Source organism: Symphodus melops (assembly GCF_947650265.1).
Source record: "Symphodus melops genome assembly, chromosome: 23".
Classification (NCBI taxonomy): Eukaryota; Metazoa; Chordata; class Actinopteri; order Labriformes; family Labridae; genus Symphodus; species Symphodus melops.
The window spans coordinates 2,735,346-2,759,010 of NC_136713.1; the positions used below are offsets into that span (position 1 = coordinate 2,735,346).

Here is a 23,665-nt window from a genome sequence, read left to right on the forward strand (position 1 = left end):
TTCATTTTTTTATAAAGTGATTGAAAATCTTATGTTAACTGTATGTCAACTGTTCTTCTGTGTTCAACTAACTATAATAAGCCGGCAATTTAACTTGTTTTTCTGGTCTGTGCTTATTAATGCGTTGTACATAAATCACTGCTCTAGTAGTCGAACCTAATATTGGTCCGAGCATTCTGTAACTACTCCAGAAGGGTTACAATAGCATACGCATCTGCTAATTCATGAGATAACGTGACGTGGAAATAACATATCCCTCAGTTTTATACATAAACGATGTACCAAACGAATTGTTGCATAACATTTTCCAGACACAGAGTCCAGGTCTCCAAGATCCAGGTCTCCTTCTTACAGACCCACCAGAGGTGCAAGAGGTGGATGATAACATGGTGTATTTTTTTAGTTTGATAACCTGTTACTAAGATTGTATGATTATTACACGATACAAGACGAGAGCATCTGCTCATTTTTGAGAGGAGATGAAAAAGAAATGTATCTTTCATTTTGCACACAAACTATTTACCAAATGAATATTTGTATGGCATTTTACACACACAGAGTCCAGGGATTCAAGGTCCAGGTGTCCTTTATACAGAACTACTCAAGGTGAAAGAGGTAAGATATGATATGAAGAGGCCGAAAAATAACGTTCCTCTCTTTGTGCACATCACACTGTTGAATAAAAAAATTGTCATTCTAATTATTTACAGGTCGATCACAGCAAAGAGGCAGAGGTCGGACCTGTGGATCTCATGGACGTGGTGAAGGTCAAGTACCTGGTGACCAAGCAAGAGGGCCTGTAAACCAGCCAGGTGCAGGTCCTGGTCCAGGTAATCTGATGTGGAAAGAAATGAACTGGCAGCCAAAAGACTCTTTTCACTGAGAATCCTGGACCTCTAAATGATGCTGCTGCTCTTGATCATATCATTCCTAAGCCTGACCTTGAAATGTACTGGTCTACAGATGACATTTTGGCCACCCCCTACTTCAACAAGGTCACGTCCCGCAACCGGTTTGAAATCATATGGAGATTTCTACACTCCAATGATTATGAATCAAGGCCAGCAAATAGCACTGACAGGTTGTACAAAGTCCGCCCTGTCTTATATTACCTTATATCTAAATTCAGTCAAATGTATCAACCTAACACCAACATTTGCATTGATGAGGGTATGCTTCTGTGGCGTGGACGGCGAGCGTTCAGGGTGTACAATCCCCAAAAACCTGTCAAATATGGGTTCAAATCCTACATCCTTTGTGATTCTGACACAGGGTGCTGTTACAACATGAAACCCTGTTGCAGAGAAGGCACTTCCCTGGGAGACACAGTTGTCTCTCTTCTTGATCAAGTTTTTGTTCAACTAATGTTTTATTATTGAAAATAATAATGATATTTAAGTGTTTGTAAAAACAAAGTATTTCTGAGTGTTTAAGAGAAGAAAAATGTATAATATAGTTTGTAAATGTTGTAGTGCTACACTATTCAAAGGAAATTTATAATTTTATGTAATAATTTTTATTTATTTTAGTTATTTATTTTAAAAAATAACTGTAGTTGTCAAATGAAAGTAAAAAGAATCCAAATGTAAACTCAAAATCACTTTTTTTTCTTGAAAATAAGTGTGTTTTACAAAAGTGCTGTTTTCTCAGCTTTTTGTCCGGAATGTTGTTTTTTTTGTGAAAATGGCCGATTTTCAAGTGCTGATAAAATAAGATTGAATGAAGCTTGAATAAAATAGTTTTTTGTATATGAAGGCAGAAGCTCTGATCTTTCTTTGGATGTGTTCAATATTTACATATTCAAAGAAGAAAATATTCTGTGGGTCTTGAAAGATTGGTGAAAATGGTGAAAAAGGCTGGCGCTGACTGGCATTCTAGAATTCTCTGAGGGGAAAAGTGTTAAAGCAGTCAAAGAGATAGCACACCAACGTGAACATCACTGCAAGCAGGAACAAAGAGAGTGTGGAGCAAAGCCAAGTCTCCTTTGCATTTAAACAGCCTCTTGATAATAATTCTGAACGGGCCAAAGACATAACAAACACCACTGCTGTTTTTATTACAGTGGATTACATGCAGAATGGGACTTTGTGTTTTTACAGCTTCTTATATTGACAGAGGGAAATATGAATAGTTGTGAGATGAAACTGTCCCAGCTTTATTTTGTGCTCTAAAAAGTGCTGACTTCATAAACAGAAAGGTGTCACTGTTTGTCTCTGTCATTTAAAACACATCTTTTTATATATACTATAGGCTATATGGATGATTTTATTTCATTCATTTCTTTTATTGATTGGAGACTCTTTTGGTTATAAGTATATTTGATTTGATGTTATTTTTGAATGTTTCATTTAAAATGTCATGAAAAAGAAACCTGAGCAGGTGAAGTCTGAACTGTCCATGCTGAACTTAAGACAATGTGTAAAAGGGAAGTTGTAAATGTTCCTGATAAAGAAAAAGAAAGTGTTGCATCAGGTCCCTTACTGGACCCAAAATGTACCCAACCCAATCTTCAGAACTGAGAACCGTACCCAACCCAAATGTTTGTGTAGCGTTACAGCCCGAGTAGAGACACAGCTGATAGTAAAATCATTTCATCAAGTTCTCAACAAATCAAAATGTGAACCATGTTTGAACAGCATCCCCCCCTTTTTAAAAGCAGGAATAAGACGGGGGTCCTTCATGTTGTAGCTCACCTCTTTTTATGTCTGATTATTTGATGTTTCTGTAAAAGTCTGACAGAGTTGACTCAAATCTGGGACACAACTTTAACAGGTCCAAATGTTCCTAAAAACAACATTTTAAAGTGTAAATGACTATAATAGTATTTTACACCTTTAGTATCAGAAGGTTTTATAGTTTGAAGAGTTTGACTCTTTTTTAAATAGTTTAAAGTTTTTAATTGTTTTCTGCCATCGGGCAGGTTTAGACATGAAACAAAGAAATCAGAACCAACATTTGGGATTTCAAATTAGTTTCATAATACAAGTCTTTTAAAGGGATTTTCATTAAAAAAGGAATAAGTTCATTTGTAAGTGGTATTTTTAAGTTTGTTTGTCTGGGACATGATGTTTCCTAATTCTCAAGAATGGGTGAAATTCAAACACATTCAACACAGTTTCTATTATATTCATATCTATATTACAGTCAGTGATCTGACCTCAGAGTCTCCAGTCTGCAGTTTGGACTCTGCAGATAATCACACAGCAGCTTCACTCCTGAATCCTGCAGGTTGTTGTCTCTCAGGTCCAGCTCTCTGAGATGGGAGGGGTTGGACTTCAGAGCTGAGGCCAGAGAAGAACAGCTGATCTCTGACAAACTGCAGGTCCTCAATCTGAATAAAGAATAAAAGAAGAATAAAAATAATGTGTAATCCAGTCACATGTGTTCAGGTTGTGATGAGTATCTCAACATCACTTTGTCCTGATGAATCAAGTTTTCTCTAAATGATTAGAGGATCATTTCTGATTGTGTTTTCACTAAATCTAAATCCTCCAAATGTCAGCTCAACATTCATCCAGCTGTTCATGTGCACAGATGAAGAACAGGCTGCTGATCTCAGTCAGCTCTGTGATGTTACTACATTTATCAAATCACACATTATTCAATCACAAGTCTTCATGATTTCACTTCTTCACAGAACCAGAGGAAACCAGAGGCTTCATGTGCACCTTGTTCAACTTTACTTCACAGAGTCACAAAAACATTTTCACATCAAATCTCTAAATTATTCAGAAACTTCAAGAATAAGAAATCTCCTAAATCATTAAATATCCAGAGATTTAAATTCAGACAAATACTGAAAATATATAAATCCTGAAATGTGCAACAATGGAGGATGTGGATTGAAATGATTCAAATGAATGACATAGTCAGTGATCTGACCTCAGAGTCTCCAGTCTGCAGTTTGGACTCTGCAGATAATCACACAGCAGCTTCACTCCTGAATCCTGCAGGTTGTTGTTTCCCAGGTCCAGCTCTCTGAGATGGGAGGGGTTGGACTTCAGAGCTGAGGCCAGAGAAGAACAGCTGATCTCTGACAAACTGCAGCCCCACAATCTGAATAAAGAATAAAAGAAGTAAATGTAGATGACAGTGAGCTTTATACATGAATGTGTGATGTTGTCCACATGAACACACTGATGTGATCATCATCTGTTCATTCACACATTGAAGGACTTCATAGTGATTCATTCATGTTTTTGTACTTCCTGATCATTCTTAGATTGAAACGTACAATATGTTGAATTTTATTAGAATCTTTACATTTAAATATCTGAATTCATTTCAAATGGACTAAACCCATGTTAAAATAACAGTCAACAATGAAGTCTTGAAGCATTGTGATGCAGAAGTGTTTGTTCAGCATGCTGGTAACTGTAAGAGTGGACTGAATCTATTTGATATTAATATGAGGCTGTGATAGAGCTGTCACCTTTCTCTCCTCCTTTCTTCTCTGAGGGAGAAACTCTTCATCCTTACATTTGGACTTTAGGAGCTCTCTTAATGACTGACATGCTTTGTGAATAACCTTGATCTTTACCAGGATCTAGTCTTTAATCTAAGTAGAAATGTAGCTGCAGCGTGTTCCAGCTCCAGCTGTCTGCCACTGTGGCTGAAACTTCTCTTCTCCCTTCTGTTGTCCTCGTGCCCTGCTGTCACTCTCCACTCTTCTCAGGACTTTTTTCATTTCAATCTTGATTTGAACCCGTCTGTTGTCGGGATCTGATGCTTTTAAACCCTTGAACCAAAAGTCTTTTTCATGACAGAAAGCCTGGGCTAAAATCTGTGTGCCAGTGCACAATTCAAGTGTAGCGAGCGCTCACAGGAGTGACAGCAGTGAAGCTGTCGGGTACGTTGACAACACGTCCAACTTATTAAAGCAGTCAAAGAGATAGCACGCCAACGTGAACATCACTGCAAGCAGGAACAAAGAGAGTGTGGAGCAAAGCCAAGTCTCCTTTGTATTTAAACAGCCTCTTGATAATAATTCTGAACGGGCCAAAGACATAACAAACACCACTGCTGTTTTTATTACAGTGGATTACATGCAGAATGGGACTTTGTGTTTTTACAGCTTCTTATATTGACAGAGGGAAATATGAATAGTTGTGAGATGAAACTGTCCCAGCTTTATTTTGTGCTCTAAAAAGTGCTGACTTCATAAACAGAAAGGTGTCAGTGTTTGTCTCTGTCATTTAAAACACATCTTTTTATATATACTATAGGCTATATGGATGATTTTATTTCATTCATTTCTTTTATTGATTGGAGACTCTTTTGGTTATAAGTATATTTGATTTGATGTTATTTTTGAATGTTTCATTTAAAATGTCATGAAAAAGAAACCTGAGCAGGTGAAGTCTGAACTGTCCATGCTGAACTTAAGACAATGTGTAAAAGGGAAGTTGTAAATGTTCCTGATAAAGAAAAAGAAAGTGTTGCATCAGGTCCCTTACTGGACCCAAAATGTACCCAACCCAATCTTCAGAACTGAGAACCGTACCCAACCCAAATGTTTGTGTAGCGTTACAGCCCGAGTAGAGACACAGCTGATAGTAAAATCATTTCATCAAGTTCTCAACAAATCAAAATGTGAACCATGTTTGAACAGCATCCCCCCCTTTTTAAAAGCAGGAATAAGACGGGGGTCCTTCATGTTGTAGCTCACCTCTTTTTATGTCTGATTATTTGATGTTTCTGTAAAAGTCTGACAGCGTTGACTCAAATCTGGGACAAAACTTTAACAGGTCCAAATGTTCCTAAAAACAACATTTTAAAGTGTTGATGACTATAATAGTATTTTACACCTTTAGTATCAGAAGGTTTTATAGTTTGAAGAGTTTGACTCGTTTTTAAATAGTTTAAAGTTTTAAATTGTTTTCTGCCATCGGGCAGGTTTAGACATGAAACAAAGAAATCAGAACCAACATTTGGGATTTCAAATTAGTTTCAAAGTAAAAATCTTTTAAAGGGATTTTCATTAAAAAAGGAATAAGTTCATTTGTAAGTGGTATTTTTAAGTTTGTTTGTCTGGGACATGATGTTTCCCAATTCTCAAGAATGGGTGAAATTCAAACACAGTCAACACAGTTTCTATTATATTCATATCTATATTACAGTCAGTGATCTGACCTCAGAGTCTCCAGTCTGCAGTTTGGACTCTGCAGATAATCACACAGCAGCTTCACTCCTGAATCCTGCAGCTTGTTGTATCTCAGGTCCAGCTCTCTGAGATGGGAGGGGTTGGACTTCAGAGCTGAGACCAGAGAAGAACAGCTGATCTCTGACAAACTGCAGCCCCTCAATCTGAATAAAGAATAAAAGAAGTAAATGTAGATGACAGTGAGCTTTATACATGAATGTGTGATGTTGTCCACATGAACACACTGATGTGATCATCATCTGTTCATTCACACATTGAAGGACTTCATAGTGATTCATTCATGTTTTTGTACTTCCTGATCATTCTTAGATTGAAACATACAATATGTTGAATTTTATTAGAATCTTTACATTTAAATTAGAGCTGCAGCTATCGAATATTTTAGTAATCGAGTATTCTATCGAATATCCGAATTGATAAATCGAATAAATCATGCTTTTGCTTAATTAAGCTTTAACTTGTCTCGGGTCGTCCCTACAAACCTGCTGCCTTGCAGTTACCATGGTAACGGCTGCTTGTTACAACCAACCATGTTTTAATGGCTGAAATAAAAAATAGTGTTTTGTGTAGCCTACACATCTGTTACATTTAATTGAGAAAGCATTATGTTCTGTTGAATCAATCACAGATTCAATCATTTTATCAGATCAGGAAATTGAGAATTTGCTCGTGTGCATTCAGCGCGCTCACAGACTACAGAGACTACAGAGTAGTGATGTGTCGGCTCTAAGACTCGGCTCTTTGAAGTGAACGACAGGAGCCGGCTCGTCATTGCTCGTGTGTGCGTGTGTGTGTGTTAGCGCTGAAATGTCTGTGTGTCAGAGAGAGGAGCAGGTAGCTGCAGCTACATTAAACATGTTTTATACTCATAGCAAAGTTTTGATGACGCAAAAAAACAAACTTAGCAAAGCCTCGAGGCAGCGAAAATTCCTCGATGAATTTTTGTAATCAAGTTATTCGAGGAATCGTTTCAGCTCTAATTTAAATATCTGAATTCATTTCAAATGGACTAAACCCATGTTATATATCTTTTTATTGTTGAGTACTTACATCACATCAAATATTTCCAACAGTGATCAGAGTCAGAGAAATATTAGAGATGTAACTGGACGTGTCTTGTCTTGGTGGCAGATTAGGGCTGGGAGATATATCCAGTTTTTAAGATATATGGATATATATTCAAACATGATATAAGACAATATCTTTAATATGGATATAGTTCATGTTGCATTACAATATAGTTCTACACGTCTTCTGTAGAGCTGACAGTTCAGCAATTTCTAATCTCACTTCTTTGGTTTCAGGAAAGAAGTGATGAACAAGTTCCACCAAGCTGAACTTTTTCTCTTTCAGCACATTCAGCTCTCTGAAAGTGAATGGAAATGTGAACTGGATGTCCTGGTTGGCTTTGTCTTCAGCCTTTGGAAAGACCTATAAGAGTCAAGAAATCTTCATATGATTGGTTGAATAGTAATCAAATTCCCTAAATAGCAGCACTGCTCAGAACTAACTGCAATCAAAGCACAAATTCCCAAACACTGTTTGACTACAGTGCCAAAATCTCTGGTTTGTTAAAGTGGCTTCCTGTTGAAGTTTCCAGAGATACAATCTGACAGCAGTTCTCTTTTTCTAGTGCAGAGATTTTTTTACAGCCAGAGGCAGTTGAGTTTGTAAAGTGATTGTCCTTAATGGAAAAGACTTGTTGGCTAAGCAATGAAGTTTGAGCTGAAAGGCTGACGATGACACGACCACGCTCACATGTTCCGTCAAATACAGCGTCAGATAAAAATGTCTGTATCTATGTCTCTTTCATGGCCGTTCCATTTTCTTCCCAGCTAATAGGCTGCATAATCGGACGCCAGGGAACCAAAATCAACGAGATCCGTCAGATGTCTGGGGCGCAGATCAAAATTGCTAACGCCATGGAAGGGTCATCGGAGCGCCAGATCACAATCACAGGGACCCCCGCCAACATCAGCCTGGCTCAGTACCTCATCAATGCAAGGTCAGAACTTGGTTTGTTATTTAAAGCCCTTTTTTATTGTGAAAACCACGACACAGGTGTTTGCCATCGATATGATGCAACAAGAAACAATACAATTCAATATGATAACACAGGATACGATATGACACAATATCATGCCACTGTATGCTTGTCTCAAAGTAGAAACTATTCCTTTTCTTCAAATACTCCGGCTGCAGGTTCAGAGACGTGGCGGCCATGTGGAACGATCCATCTTCCATGACCACATCCTGAGATCCCTGACTGGCTCCTCCGTTTGGCCCTTTCCAATGACTGACTACCGCAGACAACCCTGATGAAGCCCTTCGGACTCTGGCTCTGGCTCTCCGAAAAATACTGACGGCCTTCCCGCCCTGGTTTCAAAGCTCTCTAAGCGGCAGGGAGGGGTTGGACGCTTGTTTTGATTTCAGAGAGCCAAATCGATTAATTTGAAGAAGAAAAAAAAAAAGAATAACAAAAAATAAACTTTCTCTGTTGATTAGGTTTTTTAGAGAACTGTTAAAGCATGTTGAATGTTTATTAGGAAACACTTGTGTTAATCTCTCTCTCTCTCTCTCTCTCTCTCTCTCTCTCTCTCTCTCTCTCTCTCTCTCTCTCTCTCTCTCTCTCTCTCTCTCTCTCTCTCTCTCTCTCTCTCTCTCTCTCTCTCTCTCTCTCTCTCTCTCTCTCTCTCTCTCTCTCACTCACAGACCGAATTAAAAACGGTATTTATCAAGGAATGACAGTGTTCTGAATCCCCAGCTTGCATCATCCATTGAACGCATCTCGACGGAGATTCTCGGAGAGCGTCTTATTCACAGACCGAATTAAAACAAAAAAAGTATTTAGAGAGTGTAAAGATCACGTCTGGTTCCATCCTGCAATGAACAGGACAACCACGGAGATCGCCTCGCTCCACAGAGAACACACCGATGCTGCTCATCCTCTGGGAACCGCCGCCGCCATCACAACTCATCTGCACGGAAACAGACTGGAGACCAGTGTAAACACTGTCTAACAGAAATTCAGCCTCTGGCTTCTAGTGTTCAACTTCATTATTCACAAGTTGTGCAGGAGTTTCAGACTGTGATCCAGCCTCTTCAGACCCCCCCCCCCCCCCCCCCACCCCCCACCACAACCACACACACACACACACACACACAGGTCCATTCTCAGCTGTTTTACCAGTAACATCCAGTCATAACCATGCAGCTGAGTCAATTTTATAATCTGATACTGATCAACATTTACTCTGCTGGGAAAAATCTGTATCAGCTGCACACTAACCTGAGAGTGTCCAGTCTACAGAGAGGACTCTTCAGTCCAGCAGACAGCAGCTTCACTCCTGAATCCTGCAGGTTGTTGTTGCTCAGGTCCAGCTCTCTCAGACTAGAGGACTGGGAGCTGAGGACTGAGGACAGAGCTTTACAGCTTCTCTCTGAGAGGTTACAGCCACTCAGCCTGAAGAGGATTCAGAAGAACACAAATGAAAACAATTACAAGCCATAGTTGTTATTTCTGAATAAAGAGAACTACATTTAACCTGGATAGTTATGTGAGCACGTACAGAGCTTTGTTTGAAGCTTTGATCACAGGCAGCAGCTTCAGAAGAGCCTCCTCTGAAGCAGAGTATTTCTTCAGGTCAAACACATCCAGATCTTTTTCTGAGGACAGTAAGATGAAGACCAGAGCTGACCACTGAGCAGGAGACAGTTGATCTGTGGAGAGACGTCCTGATCTCAGGGACTGTTGGATCTCCTCCACTAGAGAACGATCATTCAGTTCATTCAGACAGTGGAACAGATTGATGCTTTTCTCTGCAGACAGATCCTCACTGATCTTCTTCTTGATGTACTCGGCTGTTTTCTGATTGGTCTGTGAGCCACTTCCTGTGTGTGTCAGCAGACCTCGTATGTGACTCTGATTGGTCTGTGAGCCACTTCCTGTGTGTGTCAGCAGACCTCGTAGGTGACTCTGATTGGTCTCTAGAGAAAGACCGAGGAGGAAGCGGAGGAACAAGTCCAGGTGTCCATGTGGACTCTGTAAGGCCTGGTCCACAGCGCCCTGGTATAAAAGTGTTGGGTCAGGTTTTTCGCTGAATACTTTAGACCACCTGGATGTTGTTTGTTTTTCTGACATCAGATTGACTCCAGACTTGATGAAGGTCAGATGGACATGAAGAGCAGCCAGAAACTCCTGAACACTCAGATGGATGAAGCAGAACACCTTGTCCTGGTACAGTCCTCTCTCCTCTTTAAAGATCTGTGTGAACACTCCTGAGTACACTGAGGCTGCTCTGATATCGATGCCACACTCTGTCAGGTCTGACTCATAGAAGATCAGGTTTCCTTTCTGCAGCTGCTCAAAAGCCAGTTTTCCTAGAGACTTAATCATCTTCCTGCTCTCTGGACTCCAGTGTGGATCTGTCTCAGCTCCTCCATCATACTTGATGTTCTTCAGTTTGGACTGAACCACCAGGAAGTGGATGTACATCTCAGTCAGGGTCTTGGGCAGCTCTCCTCCCTCTCTGGTCTTCAGCACATCCTCCAGAACTGTAGCAGTGATCCAGCAGAAGACTGGGATGTGGCACATGATGTGGAGGCTTCTGGATGTCTTGATGTGGGAGATGATCCTGCTGGCCTGCTTCTCATCTCTGAATCTCTTCCTGAAGTACTCGCCCTTCTGTGGGTCAGTGAACCCTCTGACCTCTGTCACCATGTCAACACAGTCAGGAGGGATCTGATTGGCTGCTGCAGGTCGTGTGGTTATCCAGAGGCGAGCAGAGGGAAGCAGTTTCCCCCTGATGAGGTTTGTCAGCAGCACATCCACTGAGGTGGACTCTGTGACATCAGTCAGGGTCTGGTTGTTTTTAAAGTCCAGAGGAAGTCGACACTCATCCAGACCGTCAAAGATGAACACCACCTGGAACTCTTCAGACCTGCAGATTCCTGCTTCTTTGGTTTCAGGAAAGAAGTGATGAACAAGTTCCACCAAGCTGAACTTTTTCTCTTTCAGCACATTCAGCTCTCTGAAAGTGAATGGAAATGTGAAGTGTATGTCCTGGTTGGCTTTGTCTTCAGCCCAGTCCAGAGTGAACTTCTGTGTTAAGACTGTTTTCCCGATGCCAGCCACTCCCTTTGTCATCACTCTTCTGATTGGTTCATCTCTTCCAGGTGAGGCTTTAAAGATGTCTTCTTGTCTGATGGTTGTTTCTGCTCTGTCTGGTTTCCTGGATGCTGTTTCAATCTGTCTGACCTCGTGTTCCTCATTGACCTCTCCAGTCCCTCCCTCTGTGATGAAGAGCTCTGTGTAGATCTGGTTCAGAAGGGTTGGGTTTCCTGCTTTAGCGATCCCCTCAAACACACACTGGAACTTCTCCTTCAGGTTAGATTTCAGTTTACGCCGGCACTCTGCACCAAATGTTCCTGAATAAAGACAGAAGTGAGATCAATGAACATATCCTGATATAGATCACATGATTATCTGAGTTTGAACTTTAAACCTCTTTGTCCTTTTTCTAAAATATGAAATCTGTTCAGATGTTCTTACTGCTCTGCAGACAGTCAGCCAGCTCCTCCTGCTTCATTCTCCTCAGGAAGTGGAGAGTGATCTTCAAAAATGCCTCTTTACAGCTTCTCCTCTGCTCTTCATCCTCACTCTGACTCTCTAAGTATTCTGGGTAATCTGGACTCAGAGCCCTCTGGACTCTCTTCAGCTCATTCTTCACAAAGGTGACGATGTTCTCCTCCAGCAGCTGGAACAGAAGGAGACACTGGATATTTCCTATAAAGTGGGAGAACTCAACATGTGGTTCATGTGTCAGTCTGAAGGTCAGCTGCTCTGAACACAACAATAACTGAGCATTACATTCTTGTCATGGTAGTTTATGAAATAACACACCATAAAGATGGAGTCCAGGTCTGTTAGATCCTGCTGGTCTGATGGATCTCTGTGAACCTGGGAGCTCTCCTGTTGAACTCTGTGACAGGACATATTACACAAGAAAACAATGGGTCATATATGATGAAGCTCTGAGCCAAGATATGAGTCTTTGAACCACAGAGTCAGAACATTCACTGGATTTTTAAATCTTACCCTCCATCAGCACCACGTCCATCTTTAAAGTCAAAATAACGACCCATAGACCGGTCACTCTTCATGGACACACAGCTGGGTCCAGGAGAGTCTGGTCTCTGGTCCTGCATCCTGATACAAACAAACAGCTGCTTCATGAACAAAGATCATCTTTAATCAGATTGTTCCAGTTCAAACTAGCAGATGGATCATCAATAATCAGGAGGCAGAGCTGAAGTTCTCCACAGTTCTGTTTCTATTAAATAAATGATCTGAAAAAAAACGCAGCATGTAAACATGTCAATCAGAACAGACTGATCCGATCAGGCTCATTCTGATGGAGAGGGAGGTTCATGCTGTTGTTGGGATCAGGATTTGAGTCTTTGAACCACAGAGTCAGAACATTCACTGGATTTTTAATTCTCACCTTCCATCAGCACCACGTCCATCTTTAAATTCAAGACCAAGATCTTTAGACCGGTCACTCTTCATGGACACACAGCTGGGTCCAGGACAGTCTGCTCTCTGGTCCTGCATCCTGATACAAACACACTACATTATTAGTTACTGTGAGCAGCAGCTGAGACACTGATGATGATGATGATGATGATGATGATGGAGTGATGAAGGTGGAGGGATGCTGTGACATGGAGAAGAGTCATGGACAGTTAGAGATGGTGATCTCACCTCAGAGCTTCCTGTTCCTCACACAGAGAGGTTTTAGAGGGAGGGACTCCCTCCTCTGTGTCCTCACACTGATCCATAGCAGAGCGCCCCCTGCTGGAAGAGCTGACCTCTGTCACTATGGCAACACTGACCCAGTTCAGCTGCTGGAGTCACATCCAGTCAAAGAGCTTCACCTGTGGAGGACATACCTTCATCATCATCATCATCATCATCATCATCATCATCATCATCATCATCATTATCATCACTATCATCATCATCACCTTCATCATCATCATTGTCAGTCTACAAACATCACATCTACCTGCTTCTCTTACACACTCAAATATTACACGCACACACGCACACACACACACACACACACACACACACACACACACACGCGCACACACACACTCATACAGTGTGTGTGTGTGCAGAATAACAGAGGGCGAGCCTCACAGCATGTGTTCTTTGAAACTGTGTTATTAATGTATTCAGAATGGTCTAACCCAGCCCGGGTTGTTGACAGAAAAACAGCCAGTGATCCAACGTTAACTTCCTGTTGTTCATTCTGCTCCATTTATAATGTGATCAGGTCAAACAGTCAATGTGGAGCCTCCTCATGTTCTGACTCCTCTGAGCTCTCTCTCTCTCTCTCCTCGATCGCCCCTAACTACTACCAACAACCAGCTGACTGTCTCTCTCTCTCCTCGATCGCCCCTAACTGCTACCAACAACCAGCTGACTCTCTCTCTCTCTCCTCGATCGCCCCTAACTGCTACCAACAACCAGCTGACTCTCTCTCTCTCTCCTCGATCGCCCCTAACTGCTACCAACAACCAGCTGACTCTCTCTCTCTCTCCTCGATCGCCCCTCACTGCTACCAACAACCAGCTGACTCTCTCTCTCTCTCCTCGATCGCCCCTCACTGCTACAAACAACCGGCTGACTCGCTCTCTCCTCGATCGCCCCTAACTGCGACCAACAACCAGCTGACTCTCTCTCTCCTCGATCGCCCCTAACTGCTACCAACAACCAGCTGACTCTCTCTCTCTCTCTCCTCGATCGCCCCTGACTGCTACCAACAACCAGCTGACTCTCTCTCTCTCCTCGATCGCCCCTAACTGCTACCAACAACCAGCTGACTCTCTCTCTCTCTCCTCGATCGCCCCTAACTGCTACCAACAACCAGCTGACTCTCTCTCTCTCTCTCCTCGATCGCCCCTAACTGCTACCAACAACCAGCTGACTCTCTCTCTCTCTCCTCGATCGCCCCTCACTGCTACCAACAACCAGCTGACTCTCTCTCTCTCTCCTCGATCGCCCCTCACTGCTACAAACAACCAGCTGACTCGCTCTCTCCTCGATCGCCCCTAACTGCGACCAACAACCAGCTGACTCTCTCTCTCTCTCTCCTCGATCGCCCCTAACTGCTACCAACAACCAGCTGACTCTCTCTCTCTCTCCTCGATCGCCCCTAACTGCTACAAACAACCAGCTGACTCTCTCTCTCTCTCTCCTCGATCGCCCCTCACTGCTACCAACAACTAGCTGACTCTCTCTCTCTCTCCTCGATCGCCCCTCACTGCTACCAACAACCAGCTGACTCTCTCTCTCCTCGATCGCCCCTAACTGCTACCAACAACCAGCTGACTCTCTCTCTCTCCTCGATCGCCCCTAACTGCTACCAACAACCACCGGACTCTCTCTCTCTCTCTCTCCTCGATCGCCCCTCACTGCTACCAACAACCACCTGACTCTCTCTCTCTCCTTGATCGCCCCTCACTGCTACCAACAACCAGCTGACTCTCTCTCTCCTCGATCGCCCCTAACTGCTACCAACAACCAGCTGACTCTCTCTCTCTCTCTCCTCGATCGCCCCTAACTGCTACCAACAACCAGCTGACTCTCTCTCTCCTCGATCGCCCCTAACTGCTACCAACAACCAGCTGACTCTCTCTCTCTCTCCTCGATCGCCCCTAACTGCTACCAACAACCAGCTGACTCTCTCTCTCTCTCCTCGATCGCTCCTCACTGCTACCAACAACCAGCTGACTCTCTCTCTCTCTCCTCGATCGCCCCTCACTGCTACCAACAACCAGCTGACTGTGCTTTGGAGCTCTCTCTCTCTCTCCTCGATCGCCGCTAACTGCTACCAACAACCAGCTGACTCTCTCTCTCCTCGATCGCCCCTAACTGCTACCAACAACCAGCTGACTCTCTCTCTCTCTCCTCGATTGCCCCTAACTGCTACCAACAACCAGCTGACTCTCTCTCTCGTCGATCGCCCATAACTGGGACCAACAACCAGCTGACTGTGCTTTGGAGCTCTCTCTCTCTCTCTCTCGTCGATCGCCCCTAACTGCTACCAACAACTTGCTGACTGTGCTTTGGAGCTCTCTCTCTCTCTTGCTCTCTCTCTCTCTCTTCGATCGCCCCGAACTGGTACCAACAAACAGCTGACTGTGCTTTGTAGCTCTCTCTCTCTCTCTCTCTCTCTCTCTCTCTCCCCCTCAGTCGCCCCTAAGTGGTACCAACAAACAGCTGACTGTGGTTTGTAACTCTCTCTCTCGTCGATCGCCCCTAAGTGGTACCAACAAACAGCTGACTGTGGTTTGTAGCTCTCTCTCTCTCTTATCGATCGCCCCTAACTGGTACCAACAAACAGCTGACTGTGGTTTGCAGCTCTCTCTCTCTCTCGTCGATCGCCCCTTTCCTCGAGAAACCACAACATATTTAGTCCAATTTTTCATTTAAGCACAGAAAGTGTTCATATAGAAAAATATCTAAAAGTGAAGGCCAAGTCTCCCATTGGTCAGCGTCCTGGGCCCTCCCCCTCTCTGCCCATGCTCTGATCCATCTATGAGCTGAAGTACTAAACTAGTTGTATCTTCTGAATGTCGTCACTGCACAGTCTGGAACTGGGACATGAATCACTGTGTGAAAAAGTCTGTCATCATCTTGTTGTCATTTGATGAATTCTACCGTTTTTATTTCAACTCTTTTCTGTCTTTGTTCTGCTGAAACATTTGAATTAATCCTCGAGCATCAATAAAGTTTAATCTTATCAGAGGAGGCGTCACTGCAGGACTTTGAATCATAAAAGGATTAAAAACAACCTTCAAACACGTCCATCAAGTCATTGATTAACCAAGAACACAGTCAGCTGATTGACTTACAACAACTTCTTATGGATTTGATCAGAATGAGTTTCACTGTAAAAAAAAACTTTACTAAGAAAAGTATTTAAATCAAAATGATGTTCAGAACAACACTCAAATATTTCAATCACTGAAGATCAAGTAATGAACTCAGTGACAGAAACTTTCCAGAGCGGGCTCGTCTTCAGTCCACCTGTTAGCATGTTAGCATGGTTAGCATAGCCTGCATGGTGACTGAGGATCATTGTGTCTCCTTCACTTCTACTGTAGTCAGAGCAGCTAATGAACCTGGTGGCTAACTGTTAGCTTACAGCTCTTTAGACACTTAAACAGAGAGTCTTAAAAACAGGTAAAAGTGTCTCTTACCTTCAACAGAGAACAGATCTGCGTCACAACAGGACAGAGTCTCCTGACACCAGGAAATACCAAAGTCTAATAATCACCATAGCAACGGGGAGACAAAGGTCACAGCTTGATATGTGTTTATTGAAGGAAGCTGGTTTATGGTGTCGGAGTGATCCTTCACTGCTTTGATATCTGATATCCTGTGTGATGATAGAAGTTGATTAAAGTGTAAGTAAGTAAATGTTATTTATATAGCACCTTTCACAGACAGAGGCCACAAAGTGCTTCACAACAAAGTTTAAAAAAAACATCACACGCAATATACAAAGCCAAGACAATCCAAAAGTCCTAGCAGCCCTAAAAGGAGCTCAAAGCCTGGACAAATAGAAGTGTCTTCAGTTCACTCTTGAAGATGTCAACTGATTCAATAAAGCACAAAGACGGTGGAAGTTCATTCCAGAGCCTCGGAGCAACAACCTGGAAAGACCGCTCACCTCTAGTGCGATAAAGAGCTGGAGGGACTGAAGGATTAAAGTTGGCTATTTAATCCTTTTCCTAAACGTTGTTAATATAAATCTGACTCCTCTAAATAATTACCTTGAATCTCTCTGTGCATTGATGGGATGAGAGGAATGACTGGAGGCGTCTCTTTCAGGTTAACAGAGTTTATGAACCTGATGAATCAAGAATAGAAGTTACAGAGTCTCTGGGTTCAACACTACGTGGGTCAAAAGGGGGAGTTGATAGAATAATAGGCCTTTTTCTACTTATACTTGGGCGGCAGTAGCTCAGTCTGTAGGGACTTGGGTTGGGAACCAGAAGGTCGCCGGTTCAAGTCCCGGCACGGACCAAGTCCGGAAACTGGTCTGGTAGCTGGAGAGGTGCCAGTCCATTTCCTGAGCACTGCCGAGGTGCCCCTGAGCAAGGCACCGAACCCCAAAAAACTGCTCTGGAGCGCCCGCTGTGGGCAGCCCCCTCACTCTGAGACCTCTCCATTAATGCATGTCACTAGAACCCTGTTTGTGCATGAGTGTGTATCTCATGTGTGTGTTAGACAGAGTGTAAACTGAATTTCCCCTCGTGGGATTAATAATAAAGTATAACTTATTATTATTATTATACTCTGTGTTCACTGCAATAATGTATTGTTGAATAAAGGTTTGATCACCAAATACAAAGGAATGATTAGATATCCATTGTAAGAATGATTGTTGCTCACATTTATATTATATCATCATATCACTCTAAGTGTTTTAATCTAATAGATTGAGATTTTAGTTCAGAGGTTAAAGGTGTTCTGTGAAGAGGGCTTGTAGGAGTGAGTGCACATTCCAACATGTGTTTGATGTGGCCCTTTAAACTGAATCACTCACCAACTCAAACATAGGTTTAGTTTAAAGCCCTGAACAGTTATATAGGTTCAATGAGCCTTGATAGTTAATCACCTAAATTGTCTTCTCCTTAAAAATAATTAGTTACTAGACTAGACGTCTTCCTGTGATAAGAAACAGGAAGTGTCTTCCTCTACAGATTGGAGAAAGGATGCAGGAGTTTGATGCACCAATGAGAGAAGGGGAACCAAACATCAGGAAACACATAATTTGGAAAGCTGCCCAATCAGAGGAAGGAAACTGCACATTCTCAAATGTATAATTTGGTTAGATAATCTCTGTCTAGTGTATAAAAGGGTTCAGGGAAAGATAGTCGGGGCTCAGACTTCATGAACTGACCAGGTATCTGTCTGTCGTCAGGGACTGACCACAGACGATTTTGATTCTCTGCCACATGCTGTAAGAAAATATGCTATCAAACATAGAGAAGAGAACCCTGTCTCAGACCAGACCACTAATAATCATCAATCTATGTCGATGTCTTCAAGAAATTTTGCTAGCAAACATGTGATGAATCCTGGGCAGACGCATACTGTGGTTGATGTACACGGAATTGTTGAACAGGCTCCGTCCATTATCGTCCCCCCTTCTTCCACAGGTTGGGGGAGGGGTTTCTAACACAGACAGTATTTTAGACTCACCTAGTGTCTCCAGTCATTGCACTCAACCTGTTGTAGTACATAGTCAGAACACTAGTCCTCAGGCTGGTCCATCTGTTTCACACAGACCTCTATCAGAAGAATCAGCAGGGGGAGGGGTGTGGTACCACAACTGAAGCAACCAGGGGTAACAATGACACTCGACCCTCTGAAATCCGCATCAGAGAGATACCTTTCTTTAATTCCTCAGAACTACGGCAACGTATTGATTTAAGAGGTATTAATCAGGATCATTTGGATCAATTACCGGGTAGAGTGAGAGAAACATTGACATCTGTAATTGAGCGTGCAGTAGATTATCGGTTATGCAAAGTAATGATACATCCCTAACCGATGATGAATTAGAATTCATAGTCATAGTTGCACGCGGGCAAAGCGGTGGGGGTAGACGTCTAAAATTAGGCAGTGTCCCATATGATGAGATTCTGAGGAGAAAAAGGAAAAGTCTATACATTCCTATGAATACAGACAATCTTTGTTTTTCACATTGTGTCTGAGAATATTTGAACCCGACCATGTCTCCTGATGAAAAACAGGAACATGCTGAAGAGTTACACACATCTTTAGGATTTGAACATTCACTCCCTAGTCTCCCTAGTGGATGTCAGTCGATTTGAAAATCATCTAGATGTTAAAATCATCATCTTCCACCATGTTGCCGGGCAGAAACAGCTTAACTGTTTTGAAACACACGACTCGACACATGAACGCACAATTAAAATGTATTTACACAATGATCATTATTGTCTCATTAAAAATCTCACAGTTTTTTTGGGGCATCTTATGTGTGTTCACTGTGCTATAAAACCTATGAAACCTGACTGCAGCACAAGTGTAGAAAGACATGTGGTACCTGTCGTCGGCAGGGTCACAGTGGTAAGACAATCAAGTGTGAAGATTGCGGGCGCATTTGTAAATCCCAGTTATGTTTTGATCAACACAAACAACCTGAGAGCGAACACAATCTCTTTCCATGTCAGAGGGTAAAATACTGTAGTGAGTGTGGCAATACCTATGTGAGAGTAAATGGCTCACATGTGTGTCCTACGCCAGAGTGCAAGCATTGAACCTGTGTTCGGGGACGAATCAAAGCACGAGTGCTTCATACAGCCTATTGAAAAGCAAGAAATACCATCAAAGTACATCATCTATGATTTTGACTCAATATCATAATGGTCGCCACACGGCTAATTTTGTGTGAACAGATATACCAAACCTAGATTTCACGGCTACACATTTATTGCACATAACGCGGCAGGCTTTGACAATTACATACTGTTAGAGTACTTTGTGAAACAGAAACTGACCCCCATGTTGACTATGAGAGGCAGTCGAGTCATCGTGATGATGCTGCAATGTCATAATCAGCGATGGATTGACTCGTTCAGCTTTCTCCCCATGCCACTGATATCAAACTCCTCCAGTCGATGGCTCAGTTCCTGCTGCTTGAAAGACATAAAGTTACACAAAGCTGAATTGAACCACTGAGAGCACTACTTTACAGAGGGTGTGCAGGAGATGTCTCAGTGGGCGGAGTCACTGTCAGGAAGCAGGATCTGGCTTTAAATCAGATGAAAAGTGCCGTCTTTTCTGTAATGAGGAGACCTCGGAGTTCAACAATCCATCACTCCACATCGATTCCTTGATTGGTTCAAGAAAGATTCAATCAATTTTTTTTTTTAAAGAATTAAACTTGTTATAAAGGGCACAGGAAAGAGAGCGAGAGAGAGCGAGAGAGAGAGGGAGGCGTGTCCATCGACACTACAGCCGGGGTTAAAGGCGGAGCTAAACACTGCAGTCTGTTGATTGGTCCCGTAAGACAGCAGCATTAAAAATCCCGGCTGTGTTTAAACAGCTGATTGTTTATTCGCCTGTATTTCTCCTGGCCGCACACAGCCTGCTCTGAAACACAGCTGGATTGTGTTATGTAACAAAGAGCCACATGTCTGCACAGTTTCTCCCTCAGAGCTATGTTAACTGATATGAAGCGCAAAATACGACGAGGAAGGGACAACTTGAAAAGACGTTTTCACCTGCTTTTTGATTGGACGAAGAGCAGCGAGTCGACATATGCAGCGGTGAGTTACTGATTTAGCTTCTGAACAGAAAGTAAATACATGCTTTCTTGTGTTCTTCATCAATACAGGAGTCATTAATGATGCAGATTACCGGATGTGACATGATGTCGGTTTGGGTTGTCGTTTTAAATCAACGTTCACTTTCACCAAAGCAGTTAGTATCAACACTTGAAGTTGTCAGTGATTAGTAACTTTTTAGTGCATAAGGTAAAGTCACTGTTGGCATGTATGTGTTTGCAGCGTTATAAAACATTGTTGTAAACTCTGTTGTTGCAAACGTTTCTTTCTGACCTCACAAACGTGATATGAGAGACAGCCAAGCTACCGACATGATGCAGCAGCACACCATGATGTTTTCCCAGAGGTCGACCAGCTCATTCATGATATCACCTGTTGAAGTGCACAAGTGGGATCACAAGGTGTCAGGACTTTATGGCACAATTGAAATGTGTATTTGTCCACCTCTGTTGTGTACTAAAGCATATAAACAAAAGGAATAGGAAGTGAAATGACAGAGAAACAGCAGGCTTCTGCACCATCACTACTTTTATTGTTGATACTAGTCAATGCTCTTTCTAACATAACATACTAAATGACTCAAGTGTCTTCTTTCAGCCACTTTCACTTCATTATGTTTTTGAATGCCGGACTTGAACCCGTAGTGTCATTATTTCTTCTTCTACATACGTAAGGCCTCATGTACACTACCTGCTGCAAGTGTCCATTTTACCTGTAAGGAAAGACAACCTACGTCTGCAGGCAGTAGCTCAGTCTGTAGGGACTTGGGTTGGGAACCGGAGGGTCGCCGGTTCAAGTCCCGGCACGGACCAAGTCCGGAAATTGGTCTGGTAGCTGGAGAGGTGCCAGTCCACTTCCTGAGCACTGCCGAGGTGCCCCTGAGCAAGGCACCGAACCCCAACAACTGCTCTGGGGCGCTCTCTGTGGGCAGCCCCCTCACTCTGAGACCTCTCCATTAATGCAGAGTGAAAACCGAATTTCCCCTCGCGGGATTAATAAAGTATATGAAGAAGAAGAAGAATGTATACATTCATTTGAATTGAAGTTCATGTAACAGAATGCATTTTATATCCTCTTTAGATGCATCATTGGATCATTCAGTGAGGTGGAAAGCCTGCAGTGGAACGCTGCACGACATGCTGCAGTCAGGTCCACTGCTCCCTCTGTCCCAAAGACAAGTTCAAACCAGCCAGACTTCAGAGGTTCACCTCAAGGAAGCCATTGCATTTGAACGTAATGCTGTTGGATTTTAGATTAAAGACACACACAGAGAAAAAAAAAGAAAGCGCCTGGACTTTGGAGCGAGCTGAGGAGCATGTTCACATCCTTGGAGCTGTGACGTTTCCTCTCTGCAGCTTTAATGCAGGATGACTTCATGAATGTAATCCAGGCTTCATCACATCTTCTCTGATCTTCAGCTGCTGCTGATCCAACACAGACCATGTGCTTCATGTGTCAGGAAATGAACTCTAGATTCTCCTCAGAGGTTACAGAGTCAGTCCTGATGGTTATAGACTGAAATCATTGAAGGAACATAAATCAAAGTCATGGCTTCAACAGCTGCTGTCATACAGGAAAGAATGAGAACAAACAATAAAACATGCAAAATATAGTCTTCCTGACTGAACTTTCTCTAGAAACAAATTCCTCATCCTTTTCTGTATTTATCACTTTCTGCATGTGTTGTGTTCATCTCTTTATTAGAGTCCTATATACACAAGTCTTAGCACAGATTAGGTCGACAGTCAGGACAATCACTGACACACAAAAGATGGTTTGAATGAAATAACATCAGATCACACTTTACAGATCCAGCTTTATCCGACAGCTTCACACAGTAAAAGACCTCACTGTTAAATCACACATTAAAAAAAAACATGTTAAAGCCTCGTGCGGTTTAGAAGAAGAGTGTGGAGCGTGACGGTGGAGTTGTTGTGGAGGGTTTTTGGATCCTCTGGAAGTCCTCCTGATCAGGCTTTAAAAAAACTGCTTCAGTCATTTGAAAAAGGTTTTCAGATCAAACTGTCGATAAATAAAGGGAAATAAAACAAAAAAACATGAACAAGTCATCTGTTCATTAAAAGATCAATAATTGTAATTTTTTTATTGCTTGACCTTGAACTCCAAATATGTGAAAAATCCAGAGAAACCCTCTTAATGTCATTCCACCTTTTCAACAGCAGATGGCAGCATTGCACTGTTGCTAAAGGGAGGTGGAGGGAACAACCCGTATTGTTGTTTGTGCACCAGCAGATGGCGCTATTCCCCATTTATATCTCACTTCTCCTCTTCATCTGCCTCAGGTCACTTCCTGGTTTCTCCTTCCCCTCTGATTGGTCGTTTTTTTTTTGCCCTCTTTGCCCCTAAATGTGCGCACGCCTGGGTCAGAGTTTGCTGAACAGTTGAACATAAAGTTTGCGTGGGAAATGTAAAGAGTAATCTGTGCGTGGTGTGGATCAGGAGGTTTCTGGTCGAAGCGTTCAGCTGAGGAGGCTATGTAAGTCTTGGTCCCACTCTCAGTTCCCTCCCTCACCATAGCAGTGCGGTGTCTCCATTCATGCATGTTGGTCCCCAAACTGAGGCTGGCGACACGTGAAGCTGTCCGTCTGGTTATTTGGTGACGGCGGGCAATGTCATAAGCTTGAGCTAGGGTGCGTGGTCGCTGTTCTAACAGTTTATGTACAATGTCTACATCGCCCAGAGCGTGTGGAAAAACTTCAACGCCTGTGGCGGCCTGCTCATTATCAGATCTGTCACTGTAGGCTACTGCCACTTGACCATATATGACGTCTCTCAGTTTGTGAAGAGCCTCACCTGGTTTGCGGATCCGCTGTCTCAGCTCGATGGCGACTGCAGAAGCATGCTCTGAAGAGGGGCCATAAAGCATCTCCATCTCCTCCACTAGGCGGCTGTAATCCCACTGAGAGGATCGTGGGTTCCTGTGAGCGATAGCCCCCGCTGCACCCGTCAAACAGAATCTCAGCTGAACAGCCATAGTTTTCTCGGACCAATTATTTGCTTTAGCGCAGCTCTCAAATCTGTGCAGAAACTCTTTCCATGGAGTGGTGCCATCATACTGACCGGGGTGTAAGGAGGGGACTCTCT

The 23,665-nt window shown here is 42.8% G+C and overlaps 2 protein-coding genes across 2 annotated transcripts in view; both read right to left on the reverse strand.

Annotated features, from left to right (window-relative positions):
* LOC306818854 (NLR family CARD domain-containing protein 3-like) overlaps positions 1-14,694 on the reverse strand; it is a 54,264-nt gene extending 39,570 nt beyond the window's left edge. The window contains exons 1-9 of the mRNA XM_079336578.1: positions 14,612-14,694; positions 13,511-13,610; positions 12,927-13,099; positions 12,667-12,777; positions 12,261-12,371; positions 12,066-12,144; positions 11,715-11,919; positions 9,733-11,590; positions 9,453-9,626 (exon numbers count right to left, since the gene is read on the reverse strand). Coding sequence (XP_079192704.1) covers positions 9,453-9,626; positions 9,733-11,590; positions 11,715-11,919; positions 12,066-12,144; positions 12,261-12,371; positions 12,667-12,777; positions 12,927-13,003 — 2,615 coding nt within the window. The 5' untranslated portion in view covers positions 13,004-13,099; positions 13,511-13,610; positions 14,612-14,694. The remainder of the gene's footprint in view (positions 1-9,452; positions 9,627-9,732; positions 11,591-11,714; positions 11,920-12,065; positions 12,145-12,260; positions 12,372-12,666; positions 12,778-12,926; positions 13,100-13,510; positions 13,611-14,611) is intronic.
* Positions 1-23,665, reverse strand: part of LOC306818853 (uncharacterized protein) — a 137,817-nt gene that overhangs the window by 37,546 nt on the left and 76,606 nt on the right. The window contains exons 14-15 of the mRNA XM_079336577.1: positions 6,133-6,306; positions 3,883-4,056 (exon numbers count right to left, since the gene is read on the reverse strand). Of these exons, the coding sequence (XP_079192703.1) occupies positions 3,883-4,056; positions 6,133-6,306 (348 nt within the window). The remainder of the gene's footprint in view (positions 1-3,882; positions 4,057-6,132; positions 6,307-23,665) is intronic.